The sequence below is a fragment of the Vicugna pacos genome, chromosome 9, assembly GCF_048564905.1.
Source record: "Vicugna pacos chromosome 9, VicPac4, whole genome shotgun sequence".
Taxonomy (NCBI): Eukaryota; Metazoa; Chordata; class Mammalia; order Artiodactyla; family Camelidae; genus Vicugna; species Vicugna pacos.
In genome coordinates, this window is record NC_132995.1 from 47,212,119 (window position 1) to 47,237,012 (window position 24,894).

Sequence of the window (24,894 nt, forward strand, 5' to 3'; positions counted from 1 at the left end):
CTGTGGTTAAGAGGAATGTGTTGAAAGTGGCCAGGTGCAGCGAATCTGGTGGAACACAGTCCATCCAGCGGAGTAAGGGTTCAGATGAAGACTGACCTCTCATCAGAAGCGCAGGTCAGAAGATGATGGCATGAGATCTTCAATGTGCTGAAAGAAGAAGCAGGGTCACCCAGACTTCCATCAGGGACGAAAGGACATCTCACCAGTGAAGGTGAGATAAAGGCCTACTGATAGACATTCGTCATGCTGAAGAGAACTAGCACCAGCTGGACACACAGATCCTCAGGAAGGAATGAAGAGCCTTGGAAAGTGAGAATATGTCAGGAAATGTAAAAGCCAGCACCTACATTCCTCTCTTGATTGAAAAAATTAAAATTCATTGTTTAATTATATTATAAGGTTTTCAGCGTCTGGGTTTAAAGCATATTACAACTGTAGCACAAAGAACAGGTGTGTGTCTATCGGGAAGGGTGTTAAAAATTATCCTATAGTAAGCTTCTGACATTTTGTATTAAGTAAGACAACATAAAATCTAAGTAGACTGTGATGAATTAAGGATGCTTTTTGTAATCCCTAAAGCAAATGTTAAAATACAAAAAACAGACCACATAGCTAAAAAAGTGAGCAAAAAAATAAAACTGAATACAAAAAAATATACGGAGTAAACCAGGAAGGGGCATGATGCGGGAGCAGAAATACAAGATGTCCTGTGGGGAAAAAAAAACAAATATCGAAACGGCAGATCTAAAAACACACCACCAATCATTACACTAAATGGCAGTGGATTGGCACTCTCATTTAAAAGGTAGAAAATGGCCGACTGAATTTAAAAATCACCCGCTACATTCCGTCTGCAAGAGACACTGAAATGTGGCCAGATTTGCCTGTGCTCAGATGAGCAGTTTCATCTTGACTCTTTGTGGGTCCAGATTTCGCTCAGAACCTCTTGGCTTTGAAATGGACTATTGTTTACTTTATAATTATATTAATTAGAATAATTTTAAGAATATTGTTGTTGTTACTGTTTTTTAGGACCAATGACACTGGATTCCTTTCTTATAAAGAACATCTGCCAGTAACAAAGATTGTGATTACAGACACTGGTCGACCGCATTCAGAAGCAGCTTATAAACTCGGGCCTCTGCTCTGCCGAGGAGACAGTAAGTGATGATGACGTGCCGTAAACGTATCTGAGGAAAGTGCTGTCACTTAAGAGCCATGTTTCTATCATATCATAATTAATCAGGCTTCTCTTGTGGAAACGCATAAGCTGTGTCTGAAATATTTCTTTTAGTCAATCAACAAACACAGTGCCCCTATAAAGTGCAAAGCTCTGGAATAAAAGCTGTGACGGCAAACCTGGTTAAGATTCCCAGAGAAAATCACTAAGCATCTCAATTTGACTGGTTCACTAAGCATCTCAATTTGACTGGCCATCATTTCTAAATTTCTGCCTGCCGTAATCCATATAGGAAAGCCTCAGCACTGCATACAATTATTAAAAATGTATGGTGAGTTTTCTCTTACTGGGCCGAGGGTGAAATGAGAACATCACTAGAATCAAATGTCAGTTTTATCAAACATGTTTCAACTTTTAATGTCATTTTTCTCCCCCGTCTGTGTGTGTGTGTGTGTGTGTGTGTGTCTGTGTGTAGTTACTGTAACTCAGTGGGACATACTGTTTTGTATATTTTCACTGTATTAACACTCTAAACCAGAATTTTAAAATTCATATAGTTTCACAGAAAATACATATTTTCAGCAGGGAATGAAATGAGCATATGTATCCATTCATAACCTCTCTGAAATCTGTTAGGTTAGAGACTGACACATTAATTATTTATGCTTTTAGTTATTTCCAGAATTTAAAATGCAAATAGAAGAAATACTTCTTTCCATTAAAAATATATCTATCCTAAAATAAAATTTTGGTCTAGGGGTGCAACAGAGAAAGAGATGATCTGACAATGCACTGGATTTATGGAGATACATAGCAGAAGGTGCTTAGTTAAAAAGCAAAGATGATACTGGCCTATAAAAATGTATATACACATTGTAAAAAGAACGGTCTGCCAGTACTCCTCCCATCCCTAATCTGTATCATCTCTACTTCCTCTTCTGCCAGTAGGCCTTACACGGTCACTTGAACTTGACATAGGATATTTCATGGAGAGAAAAGTTATGTGCAAAGAGATGAGGTTGTAAACTCGGTTTGCATCCAGAGGAATGCAATGATTTTGCGTGACTATAGAGAAATTGTTCCATACATCACACGCACTCTGCACTGCTGGCTTTGATCTTAACCCTTCAGGGCTCAGGCTGTCTTCCTCCATACCCCTTACTCTGTCATAATCCCTGGGGAATTGGCTTCAAGGTGAGAGGAATTTTGCAAAGGGAGATAGGTAAAGGAGGTATTCTGTATCTTGAGTGTAGTGGTGGCTTTGTGGCTTTATGCACTTGCCAAAATTCCTAGAGTGATACACAAAAACCGCTCATTTTTATTACAGGTAAATTATCCCTCAAAACATCTGACTCAAAAAAAAAAAACCCAAAAATGAAAACCCACAATTAATTAATAATATGAATAGTTATTGTTGCTTAATTTTTAAAGACTTCATTTTTAAATGGTTTTAGGTTTAAATGGTTTTGAGAGGAACCTACAGAGTTGTCTAGTATATCCCCTGCCCCGACACATGGATAAGCTCCCCATTATCCGCATCATTCATCAGAATGGTACACTTTTTTTTTTTGTTTACCAAAGGTGAATGTTGCTTAGTTTTAAAACTGGGTCATTTAAAAAAATACCAGAAGTGAACTCATAAAACATAAAAACTAGTAGTTTTTAGTAACATGAGTATTCTCCAGGTTGTTCCTAGGATCTTACTGATTATGTTTCTGACTGTTACTAACTTTAGAGACAAAAAGGTCAAAGAAGAGAACCACGGGAAATCCCCTGGGTTTACAGTCAGCAGGAAGGTTGTAACTAGGAGGGCTCGCACACGTATTTTCCTTCCTACTCATTCTCCCGGAAGCACTGGGAACATCTTTGTCTTTGAGATACCATCAGAAGTCTTCTAGACCAATAATTCCTCAACTTCAGCATGCATTACAAATTACCTGGAGAGCGTGCCAACTGTAGTTGTGTTATCTTCAGGGCTCTCTGCACAGGCTGAGGAGAAAGACTAGAAGTCTGGTGTTGACACCCAGGACTAAATGTTTTTTTGTACATCAGTCAGGAAGGCATCTGCATAGTCCTTCCCTACTTCTGCAGGTCCTGCGACACAAAGAAAATTCGTTGACCACTGATGGCCTCTGGCCCCATTTCCTCTTCACGTGTTTTCTTTCCTTCATCTGCAAAATCTTCCCAGTCCTTATACAGAAACCTTTCATATTTGCATTCACACCATTCCTCCATGAAGCCTTCCACAGGTCTCTCTAGGACTTAATCCTACACTTTCAAAGAATGTTCAGTAAATTACAAAGATATATTGCTTATGCTGGCTTTTAATTATTTTTGAGCCTCTCAAGAGCAGGTCCCCCACTCATCTATCATTGTGTTCTTGGCACCTAGTACATTACCTGTTACATGAAAGATAATCAATAAGTAGCAGTTTATGAAAGAATGAGAATGATTCATCATACACAGCTTGAGAAGTCTATAGCTGGTGAATCATCCGAGAGAGACAGGAAGACGTTTTTGATTGTATAAGCAATTAAATGATATGCAAATATATGCTTTTAATGAAAGGACTTTAGATTATATTTTGAAAGACTTATTCTGATTTTTAAAAAAAAATCACATAATACAGAGGACATCTATTTCCATCCTGAGCCATTTCTCATTCATATGCTTGGGCTTGAGGCAGTGGAAGAACTTTCAAATAAGCACATGATTTTACTTAATAGTTTTGATTTTCACTCTTTTAATAATACAGTGCCTTTATAAATCTGAAAGACTTTCTACTTCTTGGAGAAAAAAATATTCTATGACTTCTTTTGCTTTATTTTCTCTTGAAAAGATTTACATTACTAACTAGTCATTGGTATTCAAGAAACTTCCTAAATTGGGGGGAGCAAACATTCTTCCCAAAATGTTCATAAGATTTCCATTTTTTGAGACTAAGAATCCTGATGATTCTCAGGACTACAATAATATCCTTCTGTGACAAGATCATGCACACATATACCTTTGTTTATTGTTTTAAATATTAATGAAAATTGATATGAAGTCATTACAAAATGTTAAGACATACAGAAATGTCAGAGAATAGACTATAATCACCAAGAAGTCACACAACTCAGAAATAATCATTAATACCAGTGAGTATTATTCCAGACATTTCTAAATATATCTACTGTGGGATTTCCCACCCTCAGCGCTTTTGACACTGGGGCTAGGCAGTTCCTTGTGAAGATCGGGGGCCGTCCTGTGCATTGTGGGCATTCAGCAGTCTCCATGGTCTCCACCCACTAGATGCCAGCGGCATCCTCCTCAGCTGTGACAACCAGATATATCTCCAGAAATTGCCAGATGTCCCCTAGGGTGCAGAATAGCCCCAGGTTGAGAAGCACTGTTTTAGACAGAAGAATAGAAAAAGAGATTGAGAAATAAATTTACAAAACTTTATTAACTGAAATTGACCGAGGAAGAAGAAAGCAAATTGAAGCCATGGGGATTGCTTTATATTATTTATATATCTAATAAATATATATTCAACTTGCATGATCTCACTAAACCTTAAAAAAAGATTATAAAAATTTAAAAGCTTATAGAGTCACTAGGTTTTATATTAAAGTCATTTTAAATTTTAGACAGCGTGGATCTATTCTGAAAAATGGGAAAATTGGCACTCATCTGTCCCCTCCTCTTCTTTTTCTCGCCCCAACTCCCAATTTTTGCTAGTTATGCTATTATTTATATAGTTATTTAATTTTAAATGCAAAACACTGGTCCCATCATCACACCCTCTCTATTCTTGAGTGATTTTTCTTTTGTTTATTTATTCTTGGATTGCATTGCCAGGTAATTGATATTTTCTGGGTTTTTTCCCCTCTAGAAAGACACAGGAATGGGGCATGCCTGAGTTGGCATGTACTTGAGATTAACGTTAGGTTATTTTTTAGAAACAGCTTTATTAAGCTATAATCCATGTGCCCTGCAATTCACCTATCTAAAGTGTGCAATCTAGGTATTTTAGTATATTTAATTATTTTAGTGTATTACATGGAGTTATTCAACCATCACCACAATCAATTTTAGAACATTTTCAGACCCTGTGAAGAAACTTGTACCCATTAGCAGACACTCTCCATTTTCTTCTCACTCCCATCGTAACCCTAGTCAACCATGGATCTGCTTTTTATCTCTGCAGACTTGCCTATTCTGAATGTTTCATATAGATGAAAACACAGAACATGTCATCTTTGTTACTGGCTTCTTTCACTTAAGCCTGACGTTGCCAAGGTTTATCCATGCTGTAGCTGGTATCAAGTGTTCATTATTTTTTAGGACCAAATAATATTCCTTCATATGGATACACCACATTTTGTTTATCCATTAATCAGTTTTTGGCCATTTGGGTTGGTTCCACTTTTTTGGCTATTATGAATAATGCTGCTATGAACAAGCCATGTATAAATGTGTTTGGGGGGCATATATATTTCTGCTTCTTATGAGTATACATCCAGAACTTCTGGGTAATAAGGCAACCCTATGTTTAACCTTCTTAGAAACTGATGTAATATTTTTGGATCACGCTTTATGGCTTTTCATCAATTCATACATATTATCCTCCTCTGCCTACAGTAAGAGATGCAGTCAATCTTCTGTTTTATAGCTTTTCTAAATATCTTTTGATGGACTATATTTCAGTATGAAGTGATGTTTTATTGTTATTTTTCCCCAAAAGGGCTTGTATGTGCTTTATTCTCAGAATTCTTTCAAATTTAAGAATGTCTACCTGTTGCCTTAATACTTAAAAAAAAATATTAGGCTGGGTACATTTTCCTTCTCTTAGTAATTTGTGGACGGTGCTTCTTTAGCTTCTAGTATTGAATGTTGCTGTGGGAAATTCTGAGGCCAAGCGGACTTTTCCAGCTTGAGGTAATTTAAGGAATAGTTATCCATACACGTCAGTAACTTCACAAGGATGCATCTCAGGGTTGTGTACTGGTATTAATTTTTCCTGGAATAGGATGTGATGTGGTAAAAACCTATGCCTGCATTGTATAATCTGTTTCAAGAGTTGCTGCAAGCGTGATCTGAATGTCTGCTCTCAGTTCGTTCATCTCAACAAGGTGGTACTTTTAACTCTTTGGCATTTGAACTTTTCAGCCAGTTTTACTAAGTGTAGTTCTTCTCAATTAATTCATTGTGTTGAAATTTTATGTCTAATAAAGGCATCCTCAAAAGTTACATGGTTAGAAAAGATTGTTTTAAGTTTCTTGTTCTAAGAAATTCTTGTCATTGAAATTAGTTTCTTCATTTTGTCTGCATCGACTTGTTCAGCTGTCTGAGAAATCACAGCTGCTCAGAATGCATTAAATAATCAAAGGTGCATGTAGGCAATAAATAACTTTGCAGAAGTTGTATTCTTAGACTGGAAAAAGATATTGACTAGTGATTTGGTTAATTTCTCTTCCGTTTGACAGAGTTCTGTTCCATTTGGTGAACTACATATAAACCATTAAAAAAGAATGAGAATCAATTCCATTTTAACAGATAATCATATAATATAATTTTGCAAGTTCCACTGTATCTGATAATCCTCCACCATTAAGAAGTTCTTTTTATTTTTATTCTTATAGTTTATTTTATTTTATTTCCTTAGATATCCTTTATTTAATTTTCTTGAATTTTCTCCACCTTCCATCCCCTCCTCTTCTTTCTTTTCCTCTTCCCTCTCTCTCTCTTGTTTCCCCTCTTTACCTTCTTTTTTCTACTTGTGTACCAAAGAATTTGAGTATATTTATGACATATATGTAATACAGTCAAATCCAAATCATTGGGAGTGATTGCTCTAAGCTTTCTGATTGCTTTTATGACAAAGGGAATTTTGTAATTTCATTCAACAAATATTTATTGAGCCCATAGTACATTGTACTGTATCTTCCTCACATCAAGACTGATGGGGGGTAGAGAGAGAGAGAAAGGAGTGAACAAAATAGACAAAAAATACTCGCATTCTTGGAGCTCAAGTTTTCTTTGGGGGCTGGGAGATAGACAGTACACAAATAAGTAAAATATATGGTATGATAGACACTAGTAAGTGTTCTGAAGGCATTATAGTTGAGGCAGAAATGAGGAGGGATTAGACATTTTAAATAGGGTAGTTATTAGATGCTCACTAAGAAGATGGCATTTGAAGAAAAATCTAAGGGAATAAGAGAGCAGGGCATGTATGTATCTGTGAAAGAGTACTTTAGACAGAGGGAGAAGCCAGAGTAACCACACTGAGATGGGACTGCAGCTGATAGTCGCATGCAACAGCAAACTGATCCATGTTTTCCGAGCAGAGTGTGCAAAGAGGAAAATGGAATAAGTCAGAGAGGCAACTGGTGGTTAGATCATGGAGGGTTTTGAAAGGTCTTTATTTTTCAACCTGAATGAGTTTGGAAAATATTGGAGAATTTTGAGAAGAGGAGCAGTGTGATCTAACTCATGCTTTCATGAGACCAAACAGGGTAAGGCTGAAGTAAGACCATTTATGAGACTGCATCATCAACCGAGCTAAGGGATTATGGTAACTTGGACTGTGGGCACAATGATGATAGTGGTAATATGTGAATAGTTTACAGGAAGAAGCAATCAAATTTGCTGATGGACTGATGTACGTTGCAAAAGGAATAGGCAAGCTGTTTGGTCCAACAATGCATCAGAGGCTTAGAATTGGCATTCATTGAGATGGAGAAGGTTGCTGCTGGGGTCATGGAGTTGGAGAGGAATAAAAAGAATTTCTTTTTTGAACATATTAAAGTTGAGACATTCAGATAGAGATATGGCATTGTTAGTTTGGGAATTCGGGCTTCAGCTCTATGTTTGTAAGTCATCAGCATATTTAAAGTCACAAGATGGACCAGCAGGAGTTATTGTGGGTGAAGCTGTGTAGTGATGGGGCCTGGAGCATTTCAACGTTGACAGGGTGAAGAGTTGAGGAAGAGGAAAGAAAAGAAACTGAGATTTCTCCCACTGATAAGAAAGACAAAGGAGTATTAGTATCTTGGATTCCACATGAAGAAAATGTTGCAAAGAGTGGAAAACAGTCAACCATTCATTGTTACAGATAGCTTAAGTAAGATGAGGGCTGGAAATTGACAAAGGACTAGTATCTAGAATATATAGAGAACCCTTAAAAATCAACAATGAGAAATGAAGCAACAATCCAATTAAAATATGGATGTTATGGACTGAAGTTTTTCGTTGCTCCCAAAATTTGTATGTTGAAGCCCTAACCCCAGTGTGACTATACGAGGCAGTGGGGTCTTTAAGGAGATAGTTTTAAGTTAAATGAGGTCACAAGGGTGAAGCCCTAATCTGGTTGGATTCCTGTCCTTATAAGAAGACAAAGAGACACCAGAGGGCTCTCTCTCCCCACCAGTGCACAGAGGAAAGGCCCTGTGAGGACACAGTGAGAATGCAGCCATCTGCAAGCCAGGAATACAATGGGTAAATGACATGAAGAGAGATTTCAAGTAAGGAATACAGAGGGCAATGAAAAGATACTTAAAGTCATTAGCCCTTGGGCAAATGCATATTAAAACCACAGTGAGGTATCATTACATACATTTCAGAATGACTGAAAATGTCTTTAAAAATAGTGACAATACAAATTTCTAGCCAGGATGTTGAGAAACTGATCACTCATACATGCTGGTGGGAATGTAAAATGATATGGCCACTCTGAAAATTTTTGTCAGTATCATAAAAAACAAGGATGCAAGTCTCAAATAACCCAGTAATTACACTCCTCAGCATTTATCCCAGAGAACTGAACACACATTCATACAAAACCTGTGCACGGATGTTCATGGCAGCTTTATTTGTAATAGCTGAAAACTGGGAACTACCCACATGTCTTTCAACAGGGAAATGGTTAAATAAATCGTGTACCGTCTACACTGTGACATACTACTCAGCAGTAAAAAGGAATGAGATACTGATATACACAACAAGCAGGTCGAATCGTTCAGAGAGTAATTATGAGGGGAAAAAAATGTCACTTTCCAAAAACTACAAACTCTATGCCTTTATTCAAATGACAGTGGAAAACTGGTGAGTGGTTGCCAGGGGTTAAAGGGGTTGAGGGTAGGATGGAAGAGGGTGTGGCTTTCAGAGGGAGCATCAGAAATGCTTGCAGTGATAGACATGTTCTGCATCTCAGCTGTATCAATGCCAGTATTCTGGTTGTGATATTGTACTGTAGCTTTGCAGGATGTTACCATGGGAAGAAACTTGGTAAAGGGTATACAGAATATTTGTTATTTCACACAACTGCTTGAAAGTCTACAGTTATCTCAAATTTTTTTTTAGAGAAACCCGAATTTCCAGCTTTTTTAGATGATTAAGTATTCGGAGAGATTCATTTGACTAGTAAACTGACTCTTGCCTTGGCATTTCTGTATTTCACTTATCTTACTCACTTTTAGGAAAGGGAGCATCACCACACTCATCAAGCTGTTAAATATGTACAGCTTTTTGCGTGTCAATCATACGTCGTATAAGAGGTTTAAGAAGAGAAGGAAAGGTAGTGTTAGCATGTCGTATGCATTTTTATTTTAAAAGTAAAACGTAGTGTCTTAAAAAACAACATTTTTCAAATACTATTCCTTTTTAAAAACATCTTTATTGAGATATAATTCACATAGCATACAGTTCACCCATATGAAGTGAACTGTTTGGTGACGTTTAGTATATTCATAGCATTGTGTAACCATGGCCATAATCAATGTCAGAACATTTTCATCATCCTAAAAAGGCACCCTACACCCTGTCATTTTTTAGTTGTTCCATCTTTCCAGCCAACTACTCTACTTTCTGTCTCTATGTCTGTTACTTTTAAAAGGAGAATCATTATCATTAGTGAATGATAAATAAAAGTTTAGCAAAAAGGGTATTTTTTAAAGTACTTATAATCTTAATATTCTGCTAAGTGAAGTTTTCCTGTATGGGCTCTTTTTACTTTATGTATGGACTTAAACACTTAGGACAGCTTCCTTTTCTATGTATAAAACTGTGTGAACCCCATTATTCATTACAATTTGTTTTTAATTTTGGAAGGTCAAAAGGTGGCATCCCTGAAGGAATCTTTCAAATCTCCAGTACCCTATATTGAATTTAATTGAGAATATATTAATTTTTAATTAGTTTTATTAATTATTACTGATTATTAATTAATTGATTAGACTAATCCATCATGATTTGTTTTTGCTGAGATGATAAAAAGCATTCCTATAGCAAGTGATTGCCGTCAGGTCTGCTCCTGGTGCGGCTGAGGAGTTTTTAAACCACCTTAGCCATGGAGTGTCCTCTCTTCAAAAGACCTGCTGCTTTTGCCTGGCACCTGCCTGGCGGGCTCTGTTCGGCCCCTTTCTCTGAGGCAGCCCAGATCCTCCTGGGTGCTTTTTAGCACAGTCTGTAAAGAGCTGAGCTATGACGGGCCAGTAGCATTATTTCATCGTGGAAACATTGGCCTTCGCTTTCTTTATAATTGTTGTGTATTAGCTGCAATTTCTTAATTCAATAAAATGTTCATTTATTACCTACTGTGAGCCTGTAAAATAAGATTTGCTCACTAGACAAACTAGGTATTATGTGTGTGAGAGTTTAAGTTACCTTAGGTAATAATACATTGTTTGCATCGCTGTAGAAGCAGTCATTGTAAAGATAGCAATTCAAAGAACTGTTTCTCTGCTGCAGCCAGGCCCCTGAAGCTCTCTGTATGATGCCCTGTTGGGTTAGTTGTGATACGAAAATGAAACGCTTGGAATATTACGTTCTTATGGTAATATTATCTAATTTAGACCTCTAAGTAATTCTGTGTTCCTCTTTATAATCAGACCAAATGAGTATTAATAATATTCCATAATTTAAAGTTACAGCTTTATTTTAACATTCATACATTTCAACAAAAAGGCATTTAATTCCTTCTAAAAATAGGTCAGATAAAAACTTCTAAGAACACTAATGTGTTCTTACTCCTGACTTGATATTTTGCATTTTCTTACACTCTTTCCTAGAGATAAATCAACATGTCTAAGCGTAGAAATAGCTGTAAAATGGAAATAAGGACAAACTTGAACATACTCAGAAAATGCAGTTTTTATTTGGCTCTAGAGGGAAAAAAGCCCTCAAAGTGTATTCTCAGCTGAGTAAATTTGGCTTTAAAATTGTCCTCATATCAGCCGAGAATTGACTTCTGAATCAGATCCTTAGGAAGAACAAAAAAATTACAGTAGATATAAGCACTGTTTATTTGGATCCAGAATGTCTAGAAAATATGTTCAAATCTAAGGAACAAGTAGAAGCTGAGTCAAGTTTGTGACTTTTAGCTCTAAGTAGGTCTCTGTTCTCTGCTAACATCACGAACTGTTGTTTTGAAATTACTGTGTTCCAGTGTCAGAGGATCAATACGTCTTTCTTCCAGGAAGGTAATTCAGTAGGAGAATTTTATTCAGTGCTGTGAGTGCATATGAAAGCAGTTGCTTAAAACTCAGGATGTGTATCTACTTTTGATGTGTTGAGGACTTGCTGGTGGCCACGGCAACACATAGTTCATTTCTCTGGTATTGCTTCTCACCAGCCACACACATCCAGGTGGATTTCACTCCCCTGTCACTTCATACCACTGCGTTTAGATTTTTTTCCATACTTTATGCTATGTAAGACCTACAATTTTTTTTTCAAAAGGAAAGTTGTAGATATAACCAAAAAATGAATGAGAAAGTGAAGATAAGAAGTTGTATTTGTACTGAAATTATAATTATAGTCCACACAATTTTTTGCAGATGTCTTACTTTATACCCCAGTTTTTTAAACATTTTGTCCTTATTTTGAGCATTTTAAAACTTTTTGAGAACCCCTCTCCTACTGTCTACTTCACTATTATAAGCAAAGTAAAATGTAATTTTGCGTGAGAAGAGCATTTTATGAGAAAATCAGCATAGCACAGAGTAAGCAGTGGCTTGATCTTAGATGAGAATATTTTGACTGCCAATCTCAGTTTAGAAAATTACAAAGCCCATTAATGAAGACAATTAGTTGAAGGTGTAACTCTGAAGTATGTGTGTTTAAAGAAGTGTTAAAATAAAAAACACTGAGCTTCTTTAGAGTTTTTGTTATTCAAAGTAATGTAGGTATTTAAATTTTCAAGAAAAAAAAATTGTCTATTACTGTTTGCCAGATCCTTCTCATAACACGTTGGCATTCAAGCTGAAGGCTGTGTTCTTACATGAAGCGTAACATTTAGTCCATTTCTGCAGTGACCATTCCTCTCCTGTGTTGGAAGGAATCCAGGATTTCAATCTTTGTAAAATCTCCAATCATGTTCTCATATCTTGTATACTGTATAGTTAATAGAAAAAAAGAAAACCAGGTTTGTATAAATGAGCAATCTTTTCACAGTTAAAATGCAAAAATAAAAGTAAAACAAAATGTAGTTATGCCATTTATGAGTTTATTTTCTTTTTGATTTTTCTCTTTTAAAAAAAACAGGGTTATTTTGGAATTCGGCTTCCTTCAACACTGAGGCTTCATACCTTCATTTTCCTACTTTCCACGGAGAACTTAGTGCAGACGTGTCTTTCTTTTTTAAGACAACAGCTTCATCTGGGGTATTTTTAGAGAACCTGGGCATTACCGACTTTATACGGATAGAGCTACGCTGTAAGTCTTCTTTTTCCTTCCAAGTCTGGAATTCTATTTAGCAGGCAGCCTTTTAACTAAGTTTTAGACTTCTGTGTTTCTACTCGATCAGCTGTCTCTTCATGGTGTCCTTACAGGAAAAAAATTATGATATTAAGGTAGCATTTTTGCAAGAAAATGAATTTATATTTAACGTGTGATCATTTGGGAAAATTGTTAGTATTCTCTAGAACCAACTTGAGTCTTTTAAATTCAAAAAATTAAAAATTTTTTGAAAAGCGAAATTCTCACTGAATTAAATCACTTAATTAAATCAACCAGCCAAATTATTTTGATATCCTGACTGCTATTAGTATTTTGATATCAGATGTATATTGCATGCTTTTGAAATTATATCAACTTTGAGTCACTGTAAAAATTATTTTTATATAAAATACCAGATACTAGTTAGTTTTCTTGCCCAAGCTAAAGAGCTTTAGTTTTTATCAGTATAAAAAATTAACTCTGGGGATGAATTTCTTAGAATCCTTTTTTTTCCCTGCAAGTATAAATGTATTTTGATGTCTTAGTTCACATCTATTCTGTACCGACATCACTGGTTCCTTCCATGAAGTTCTAACCATTATCTTCACGTTTAGTGATTGTTTCTGCTGTGGTGCTGTTCTGAGTGTATTGAAGACGCACCTCTCCACCACTGGGGCTCACATGAACCTTCTTCATGTCTAATATTTGCAGCTCCTGCAGTTGTGACCTTTTCATTTGACGTGGGGAATGGGCCTTTTGAAATCTCCGTGCAGTCACCCTCTCACTTCAGTGACAACCAGTGGCACCATGTCAGGGTTGAGAGGAACATGAAGGAGGCGTCCGTTCAAGTGGATCAGCTCCCGCCGAAGACGCAGCCTGCTCCTGCTGACGGGCACGTCCTCTTACAGCTCAACAGTCAGCTCTTCGTGGGTAAGTCCCGTTTCAGGCAGTTTGTCATTCAACTGTGGGATGTAAGTGCAGAGACGGGCCAAAATGAGATAACGGCCACACCACCTTTTGTGGAGAACCTGTGCTCCAGGCTGTGCCCGGGGCTTTCTTACACTCACAGCCAACCTATCAAATGGGTCTTTTCTGTGTTTTACAGATGAGATAACTGAGATTCACGGGCTTGAAATGACTTGGCTTCAGAAATCCACCTAGTAAATGAAATTCAAATTTGTGTTTGACTGATTCCTAAACCTGCATTTCCCCCTCTTCCAGTTTTATTGAGATGTGATTGACACACAGCACTGTACAACTCTAACTTGAACATTCTTAATATTACAGATTATATGATTGTCGCAGTCTTTTTTTTTTTTTTTAGCGTTAGTACCTTTAGCATGATATTGGAAATGTTTCTCTTCCCTGGGAAGTCGAAGATGCCTCCTTGTAATTCCAGATGATGCCAACCAGTTAACCCTGCCAAAAACAGGCCAAATAGCAGGGGCGTGGGGAGGATGAGCAAAATGTGTAAAATCCACAGTTTGGCCAGTTTGACCAGTTCTTCTGCTGGTGTCCCTTATTTTGCCCATTTCCCTGGTATCTTCTGATCAACCACTTTATAGTTATACTCAAGTATTGTTCCTTTCTTTTTTAAATACATTCACTTGTATTTATAGACTTAATAACAGAATCCTTCTGGGTGTGTTTGTTTAATTTTGCATCTTTGCTAATTACAGAACTTATCAACCATGAAGTTCAGGGAATTATCTCTTACTTGATCACTTTTCATGTATTTTAATGTAAGTAAGGACACAGCAGCACTATCACGCAGGGTAAGTTCTAGATTATCAAACAGTGTATTTCAAGCATCTGTAAGAGTTACCTTCTGGAAGAAAATTCATCAGATCCCCATTACATCTTCTGTGGCCTAATAGCCTTGTTTCACTGACTCTCTCTCACTGCAGAGGATGAAGCTTATTTGTGACATATTTGACTAAGACGTATTTGAGATTTCTAATGAACTAACGTACTTATTATTTCTATCACTTATTCTTTCACTTGATAAATATTTGATGAACAGCTTCTATGAGTAAGGCGGTGTAACAGGCAATCTAATCATGATCTTGTGGACGCTCCCCTGACTTATTTAAGGGCATGGAAATAATAAAGGAAACATGAGAAGAAATACGTAACTTTTAATAACATGCTAGGAGCTCAGTCAGGAAATTGACATAGATATTTCTCGAGTTACAGAAAATAAGAGATGGCCACCACAAAAGGCATGGCAATTTAAAACCTGTCAGTATCTAGAAAATAGCCTTACTATTCTTAGAAACTGAGAAGGCTGAAACAGTCCTCGAATTTTTCAGTGAAATCTGCTGCAGTTTACTTGTGCATGACCTTTCATTCTTGGTATGAATCTTAACTTCAGAGAAACAGAGCCCCTACATATTATGTCTGATAGGAATCCGGCCTTGACTTGATTCCAGGTAGCTGTAATGGATAGAAGTCCTATTACAGCACCATACAGACGACTGTGTTAGAAGAGACTTGAGTCTTTTGCCATGAATCATGTGTTCTAATTTTAATAAGAATCTAAGAGATTTCATCTGTGGAGGCAGTTGGTTAGACTTTTGACATTCCCATGTGTGTTAAATTCAAGGGCGATCATGTTACTTGAAAGTTTTAAAAACTGAAATCTTTATTATATTTAAGTCAAAGTAATGGAAAATTAAAAAGGAAAGGCAGAAAGAAAGATCTCTGGGAAAAAAAGTGGTATCTATTAATAGAACTGTACTTGTACAGTTCCCTGCTTCCTCCTCACAGGTGACTGAGTAAATTGAAATGATTAATGTGATAATACTCAAAGACAGACCCATGTTAAGAAAGAGGCTTGCAGCTTTAAATAGAGGCACATCATTGGCTGTCAAGAGGCCACATAAGGTCTGTTTTATCTTTACCACCAGGTGGACCACTCTTAGGAAGGGGCCCCAACCAAGTTCATAAAATAACTTGTACAAGACAAAATAGTAATTTGTCAATTCACAACATTACTAACTAACAAATAAGAATGTTTTTATTTCTAGATGAAAACATCTTTTCCCTGTAGAAAGATTCAATGGAACTTAAATTATAATTAAAAGATTATACTGAATTATAATGCCAAATGGGTGAAAAAGTAGTAAAAAAAAAAAAACAACACAGAAATAATTGCAGGTAACTTGACGTAGCACTTACTAAGACCAAAAGTAGTTCTCTGCCTTCCTGAGTACATTTCAGTGGAAGAGACAAGAGACAATCAATTAAAAAGTAAAAAAAAAAAAACAAAACACAAAATAGAGCAAAAAGTTATATGTATATATATACATATATATAAAATACACACACATGCAAGCATGCATATACACATATACATATTCATATATATATATAATGTCTGATAATGATAAATACAGTAAAGTAAAAAGTAGAGTGAGGCATCAGGCAACAATTTGGTTTCGGGGCTTCTATTTCAAGAAGACTGTTCACAGAAGTCCTCTCTGAGAACCTACGTTTGAACAGAGGCCAAAAGAAGCAGAAGAGGGAACCCTGTAAACACTGGAAGGAAGAGAATTCCAGGCGGTGGAATGAGCTCTGGGGAGTCAAGGAGCAAGGGGTGGGGGCTGAGGGGCATCAGGAAGGGCGGTGCGGCGCGCGGTCAGGCTGCGTGCTGGGCCTTGTGCGGCCACGGCAGGGGCTGTGGATTTCACCCTGAAGGGCAGACGCGTGCTGTAACCTACTCTGCCCTTTCCGTGGTCTCTCTTCTCGCCTTGAGGAAAGTGGGTGGAGGGAAAGGGTAGAAGCAGCTGCGGCACTGGTCCCTGTGTGGGACGGTGGGGGCCGGGCTGCCGGGGTCCCTGATGAGTAGAGGCGGCCTCTGTTAAACGAGGTGCGCACAGCTTGCTACCAGTCGGTTGTTGCTCTCGGTGTTCCACTCCTTACTCCTGCTCATACCTGTCAGCAAGGTCTCTAGGTTCCTCACGTCATTTCTCAGTCTTTAATATCAACTGAAGTTAGTTTTTCTGGTTTTCTTCCTTTGTCCTAACTTGCAGCGTGATTGAAGGTGTTCCCTGGCTCCACAAATACAATACAAACTATACTTTAGCCAGGCTGCAGACCTCTGGTCATTCTTCACAGTCCGGGGAAAGTCTCCCACCTCTGTCCTCTCCTTCCCTGAGGTTTCACCCGCCCCACGATCACACCCTCACCAGGAAATCGGGCATCTTTCTTTGTGTGTTCTGTGCCAGCACAAGTCAGAGGTAGAAGGACCTTCTCTTCAAAACCGTTCCCCCGTATACTTGTTAGTTCCTTCAAATTGTTGGAATTAAGTCTGAGCTCAGAGCCAGGGACTCCTAGGGTGACTGGGAATCTCTGCTCTAATCCAATATAATTGATTTTCTGGTTAAGATTTTAAAGGGCAGTTTCATTTCCCTTACTCACAAGTTCAAGAGTTTAATTTGTAGTTCACCCATCCATATTAAAAATAATTATGAGTAATCAGTATTTTCAAGTATGCGTAACGACTATCATTTGTATTTAGGTATCAGGACAAATGAGTGAGATAAATGTGATTACAAAGAGTAAGTCTACAGTTTTCAGCATAACTTTTTTCTCCTAATAAAAACATTTGAACTGACACTGATGATGATGATGATGATGATGATGATGATGATGATGATGATGTTTTAAATTACATGGAAACACAATTTTTATAAACACAGGACAAAACTGAAAGTTAGTGTCAGTTAGTTTAAGTTTGATTATGTTATTACTCCAGCATTTAGTAGTTTCAGCTAGAAATGTTTGTTTGTAAACAAATATGACAGAATACACTAAAACTATTATGGAATATTTCAAATATCAAATAAAGTTATTTTATGGTACTGCAAATATGAAACGTTAGGAATTTCAATGATGTAGAAATATGTTTGAAAGAATTTCTTTAACACTTTTATCTACAAGTAAAATGTGGCAGGTATTTGAATATATGTTAATTTTGATTTAAGTTCTATTCTCCAGCTCTGTGCCACCATTACATTTTTTTGAGATTAAAGTTTTTGGCGGTCTCTCAGAAGTGACTCCTGCAGAAAGAGAACATGGAAGAATCCAGTGTATTTTCTCCATTGCTTGCTTCACTCTCTCCCCTAAAGATCAGTCATAAAGGGTGTTCACATCTCAGAATGAAACTCGGAGGCAAGACTAATGCTTTAACTTCTGAGCAAAAATCAGTGAAAATAAATAGAAAGCATGATCACAAATGTGATTCAGCTGGGCAACAGTAATACCTGGCGGTTGACATAGGAATAAGGAAATTACAGTTTCAGAGATTCAGCTAGTGTTAGCCTACACCACAGGGTTATAAGACGGAGAGGTGTTAACAGTCCACGTAGTTCCCAGCATTAGCACAGTTACTGTTGACTCTGCTGTAGAATGGCATGCAAGATGAAGGAGTGGGGAGACCATGAACACGAGTCCTCATGTGGAAAAGCTGGCATTAACGCAGTGTGATAGATGAGAACAGAAGTGCCAACGCCATGCATGTCTTCCCGTCCCCAGGTGATCTCAGCCAGCACAGTGCTTTTCACAATGAAAATGCTCATTCGCCTTCTGTTTGTAGCCCCTCTTTCTCCATTTGTGCTCTTAGTTGTGCTACTGGGCCTTGACTGACCTTTCCATGTTCTTTCATTCTGTCCTTTTTTGTATGTGTGTGATTTATGCCGTATCTTGTTAAATAGTCCTAGTCAGAGGTGCTGTTCCTTACCTTAAAACCTAAGGTTAGCAACACGATGCCAATTCATGTATTCAACATCTGCCCTTGACCTCATTAACACTCAACGTGCAGGGTCACTGCTGCGATTATACGTCCACAGACATTCTCCAACCACGGAAATGATGTAGAGGAAAGAATCCATCCATATTTTAAAGCTCAAATGTGACAGTGGTCATTTTCTATTTTGGCTTGTAAACTCAGCATTTTTCTTAGAAGCATCTTAAATTAGCCTTGAATTGATTTTCATTCAACCAGCTCTGCAATTTTTGTTTGCAGCCTAAATTCTTTCACTGACAGGTTTTCAAATGGGGCAAACTTCATTTCAATTCTTTGGGACTAGGACCCGAAGGAGAGGTAGGGACTCCTGACATAGAAGTCATTTGCATTGCATTTGAATTACATCAAATCTGCAAATATTTATTGAGTATCCGGAGCAAAACATTTCTAAACGCCATACACAAAATGCCATGTTTAACATACATAATGTTAAACCCTAAGCATGTTGCAGCTCTGAAGGCTGATTTTCAACCTAGTTACACACCAGTTATCACTTGGGGAGCTTTTGGGACACTGGCAGCGCCAGTACTAAGGTTTATTTACTTGAGGTGATGGGCATTCGTGTACTTTCAAGGCTGCTTGTTACAAATGCATCCTTGTGCTGGTCTGTTGGTGATCATATGCTTGTGTTTCTGGTGGGTGTGTACCCAGGATTGGAGTTACTGGGTCGTAAAATCCGCATATGTCAAGCATCAGGAGACACTGCCAGTCTCTGACCATTTGGATTTCCTCCTTTCTAAAGTGGCTGTTCAGATCTTTTGCCCATTTTCTGCAGGGTTGTCTGCTTTAAAAAAGAATTGTAGAAATTCTTTATATATTTTGGATGAGTCCTTCTCAGATGAATTTATTGCAGATATTTTCCTTTCTCTCTGTGGATTGCATTTGCACATTGTCAATGAGGTATTTTGATGAACAGAAGTTCTTTATTATATGCTACATTTTTTCTTTTTGCTTTGTTTTGTTTTTGATAAGCTAAAATATAGTTATAGGAAAAGAATGCCAAACAACTTTATGTTTGAATAATTTTTATTTGACTAATTTTCTTTTGTAGTCATAAATATGTTCCATCATTACCAAAGTCCAGTGCAATAAGTCATATTTCTCTTTAATGTAATCATATCATTTATTTCAGTTAACTTCTTCTCCCCTCCTTGAGACGTCTTTTTCATGAATAGCCAAAGAAGTTCCCAGTGCACTTTTCAATGTCCAGTGAGCAAATCTGAGTGATTGTTGACTAAAATCAGAATTCAAATGGGATCTCTTGAGATCAGAGAATGTAGCTAATACCATCAACAGTTCATTTCTTTAAAACAGACCTTAGTATGGTCAAACCGGACAGCTGCCATGGCCCTAAGTCTAAGGAGACCCACTTTTCCCTGCTGCTACTCCCACCAGGACGTGTGCTCACACTGACTTTGGTTCAGGGAAGAAGACTGCGTTTTCTGCCTGTGACATGGTTGCTTACACCAGCTGCCTCTTTCAACTGTATAGTCCTTTGAATATGAGGCAGAACAGGCCTCCTCTTCCCAGCCCTCCTGGGACCTTGCTGAATGAGGAACATTCCATGGCAAAGTTACAGCAGGGCTTCCAGTCTCCTAGCTCGGTACACTAACTGATACCATTGTTTCTGCAAGGCTGCATCCTCCGCCAGATGTAGGGGATGGCTGGGTAGGCAGGACTAAAGATCCAACAGTGATGTGCCGAAGACCCCTTTTCCCCGACAGTCCTGGCCCTGGGCCCAGCTCACGTGTGCCCTCACTTTCCTGCTCCCAGTCGCCTGTGGTCAGGGCCTTATGGCCACATCTGTGCATGGTGCCATGGTCCGAGGGAGCCCCTGTACCCTGCCAGGCAAGCTTCTGTGACTTTGGACTTTAAAGAGAGGTATGGGGATCTTGATTTCTTCTTCCCTCTAAGACCTCTGGGCAAATTATGCCTTTGTTTCCAACTACTCCTCAATAATATTCAAGCACGGCAGATAAATAACTTGCCATTAAAAAATGAAAGGTCTTCCTGCCACAAAAGTAGCAGAAACTTGGCATAGGAAAGAGCCAGCTTGTACTCTGTGACAATAGAATCTGTCACTGAGACCAACTTCCTGAGGGTAATGAACATGAGAGGAGGACTGAGCTCAGTCTCCACTCAGCACCAAGCACTTGGTGGGTGCTGCACCCCCATACTGTTATGTAAGGGAGCAGGTTCCCCTGTATCCGTCCACACAGGAAGGCTGCGCATTCGCTTCACAAAATACTTTGTGTTTGTGAAGTTCCGGAATCCATTATATGTGATATAGTATGGCAGGTAAATTGATAGAAAATTAATTGGAAGACAGTTGCAAACATAATAACTCAGCAGAAACATCCGGAATCAATTAATCAAACTGCAGCTCGTTTTAATTGGACATACTCTCACCCGGAAAAGTCACTGGGATCTTTAATTAAGCTTTCAAGCCCAATCCCATTTACATCAGCCACGTTTTCCTGAATAGTTGCAACTTAAAATAAAAGGTTATTAACTTGAAACCTAATGGTGAAGTAAAAACCCTCACTACGTGTATGCTGCAAATGTTTACTTTTAATTAGACATTACATTTTCTTGGAAAATTTGAAATGTAGTTTAAAATTTGATGAGGCAGACATTGAGTCTTAAAAAGTACAGAATTAAGAAGTCCTGTTTGTGAAGCTGTGTTGATTTTCTTCTCCCTACCCCAGATACTATTTTAGCTTGTTTTCCACACATATACGTGCGTATGCTTTCCTGTGAATATCCCCATCCTCTGACCTTCTTCTCCATCTGTATCTGTCTCTGCCGTTAGCAGCATGTGGTGATCATGTGTTTCCCTGTCTGCATCTATTACTAGACGTGAGAGCTTTGAGAGTAGGGTCAGTTGCATATAACTCAGTACCTCCGGTGCCAGACACAGTGTCTGGCAAAGGGCTGCTGAATAAACCTTACAGAACTGAAGTGCCATTCAAACCAAAAATGATCTGCACGGTAGAAGAAAATGGAACTTTTCTTCTTTGATCATATTTTGGTTTGGAGAGGAAAGGGGTGTCTTGTAACAAAAGGCCAACTGTAGGTTCTAGTCTTAACTCTGCTTCTAACCAGATGTGTTTATTCTAAAATTTCTCAGCTGTGCTCATGGGCTAGTTCCTGGACTTCTCTGTGCCTCTAGTTTCTTATCACGTGAAACAAAACAAAAGAAAACAAGAATGAAGGAGTTGGAATGGATGAAAATGAATGTATTCAGTTGGTGGACTCTGGGTTATTTACTTATTATTATGTCACTGGCAGACTGAGATCAGCCCCTAAATCAGAGAGACTGGATGTTTCAGAGTGATAAATGCATAGCAGATCGTGATTTAACGTTCCTGTGTACTGTAAACTCTACACCATGATTTAAAGTAGTGTAACATGAAGTAAATGAAATACACCAGAAGTACACCTCTAATCCAGACTTCATAGCATCTGGCCCACCTCCAAAGAGTTCCTGGGCCAAAGCTAAAAGCAAGGCTTCAGGATGACTTTACTACTCAGAAAAAAAAACTCCAGCAAGGATGGCGAAAGAATCTCTGTCGGAGACTTGACTCTGAGCCCTAGACATTCTCACGGTGTCGAGTTAGCAGCAGCTTTGAGGTGGAAGGAAAGAGAAAATGTCCCGAAGATCAGGAGAGAAGAGAGACTTCAGAAATGGCAGGAGATTGAGTAAACGTAGGACAAAGGCAACAGGAAGACTGTCCACTGTTCTGAAACTCCGGGATGAAATCAGCTCCTGGCCAGCCTTGCCCACGTCACTGGAATTGTAAGAGGTCTGGCTCCATATCGTACTTCATCTGGGTTTGTAAATAGGAAATATGACCCACATCCTCAAGACTTTTATACTCTTCATTGAAAAGGCACAAATTATGTCAACTGAAGCCACTTGAATACGGACACTTAAATACAGTCATTTGAATAGGGACTATTATGTCTATGAATCTGAATTATAAATGGCATTAGTACCATGAGTCCAAAGTTCTCAGGAATTCTTTTAGTTGCCTCTTCATGGTATTTCATTATCCAAAATATAGAGTTAATTTATTCATAAATATTCATTGAGCTTTATCGATATTCTCAGTCTCAGGGACCCAAGCATCCCTCTGAAGAAAGGCTTTTCCTCTTTTCACCCTGTGAAGCCCCAAACTCCACCTCCTACTCCTAAGGTACAATCTGGCTTAATGAACCAGTGAGTTGATGATTAATTAATGGTAAATTAATTGAGTATTAATAATTAGTTATGATTAATGTTAATCGATAATTAGTGTTATTATAAATAGTTATTGCACAGCAGTGTTCTGTATGCTGGGTTACAGTGTGATCGAAGCGGTCCTTGTACATTTTGATGGAGAGATGCTGATCATATACAGAGTAAACTGTTAAAATGTAAAGCTTGCTGGATGATGACAAAGACCGATTTATTTCGGGTCTTCCTGGCCAAGTTTTGTTTTAGAAATACAAATTAAAAAAACTGTTTAATCTTGGAGGATGAGGAGATGTTAAGTAATTAAGACCAGATTAGGAGGTGGCTACATGAAGCAGCAGCGGGTGCTGGGGGGCGGTGAACACGTTCTAGGACGAGAACAGGGACAGAGCAGGATACGATCCTGGCAGCGAGGCACCGGCATCTGCTCAGAGATCAAGCTCCATTTTAGAGGTCCCATGACCATCCCCCTGCCTCTGGGTAAACCGAGTAGATCAGCCATTTAGATTTTTTTTTTCCCTGAAAACGCTTGATCATAATGCAGAACAATTACATATAGATTACTTACATGAGGACACAGTGTTCCTACTTCGAGTTGTGAGCATTGATTTATGGTACTGCTGGGCACAAACTGATGGGCAGGTACACCCAGAGCTTTCATTCCCACTCGGATAGTGCTTTAAACGTGGGGGCAAGTGACCGATTAAGATTCACCTGTGTGCTTATTGACCATTTAGATTCACAGCCATATTTCTGGCCCACACAGTCAGTATTTCTTGGAGCAAGTCCCTGAGCCTGTATTTTTAAGGAGCATTCCCATGCGGTTCATATTCCTTAACATTTGAGAACCTCTGCCTTAAGGTAGCAGGGTCTGTTTCTACCCAAATGCTGTAAATGTCCTCACGGGCGGCTTGATAAATGCATGTTGCCATACATCAGTCAATACATGTTACATCACTGTGTGTCTTCATTTATCCCCTCTCCCGATGTTGCTGAGAATCTTTCCAAGCTTAAAATAATGAATGCTGGTCTGACTCTTAGAGAAAATTCACTGGGAAATATGCCCAACGAAAGCAAATACTCTGGTGCTCAGTCTGATGCTGTGAGTTTTTGATGAAAGGATAACAGCTCAAGGACCAACACCCTGCACAGTCAAGCTAGAAAACCTCAAGGATTCCTTCGGACTTCTCACTGAATTAAAATTGTCCTGGCATTGGGATCGGGTTTCAACGTGAAAGACAAACTTCGCTTACCCACAAATATACGCTTATTTAAAATTGCAGGAAAAAATTAGTTTCTACATAAGAATATCAATGCATGTCACTTTTATTTGGAATGAAAGAGCCTTTATGTTGTTCTTGGAAGTAAAGAGACTTGTCTCCAATGTAAAGTTTAATAAAACGCTTTTAGAAAACAAATCTGTGACACATTCAACTTTTGGGAAAAACTGAATCAATATTTTCTCTTTGATCTTTTTGAATCCTTCTAACATTGTGCCACACACAGATCATGCTTCCCAAATTATATTGGCTCATCTAACTTCGGCCATTCCCCGTTAATGCTGTGGTTGGGGCCGGTCCCTGTGAGGCCTCAGTTTTGTTTGGTCTTTAAATCCTGAATGAAACACCTAGGAACGTGTTTGCATTTGCAGTATTTCCCTTTTAGGTGGAACGGCCACCCGACAGCGGGGCTTCCTGGGATGCATCCGGTCTCTGCAGTTGAATGGAGTGGCCCTGGACCTGGAAGAAAGAGCCACAGTGACTCCAGGAGTGGAGCCGGGGTGTCGAGGGCACTGCAGCAGCTACGGGAAGTTGTGCCACCACGGCGGGAGGTGCAGGGAGAAGCCCCGCGGGTTCTCCTGTGACTGCGCCTTGTCCGCGTACAGGGGGCCCTTCTGCTCGGACGGTGGGTGAGACATGGTACCCACAGGGGGACCTATCCAGCATGAAAAAACCTCTAGTAGTG

General features: G+C 38.5%; 1 protein-coding gene across 1 annotated transcript in view; it reads left to right on the plus strand.

The window, feature by feature from the left end:
- The window catches only part of CNTNAP4 (contactin associated protein family member 4), a 222,802-nt gene that overhangs the window by 179,347 nt on the left and 18,561 nt on the right, over positions 1 to 24,894 (plus strand). The window contains exons 15-18 of the mRNA XM_072967746.1: positions 1,033 to 1,160; positions 12,710 to 12,880; positions 13,595 to 13,813; positions 24,595 to 24,834. Coding sequence (XP_072823847.1) covers positions 1,033 to 1,160; positions 12,710 to 12,880; positions 13,595 to 13,813; positions 24,595 to 24,834 — 758 coding nt within the window. The remainder of the gene's footprint in view (positions 1 to 1,032; positions 1,161 to 12,709; positions 12,881 to 13,594; positions 13,814 to 24,594; positions 24,835 to 24,894) is intronic.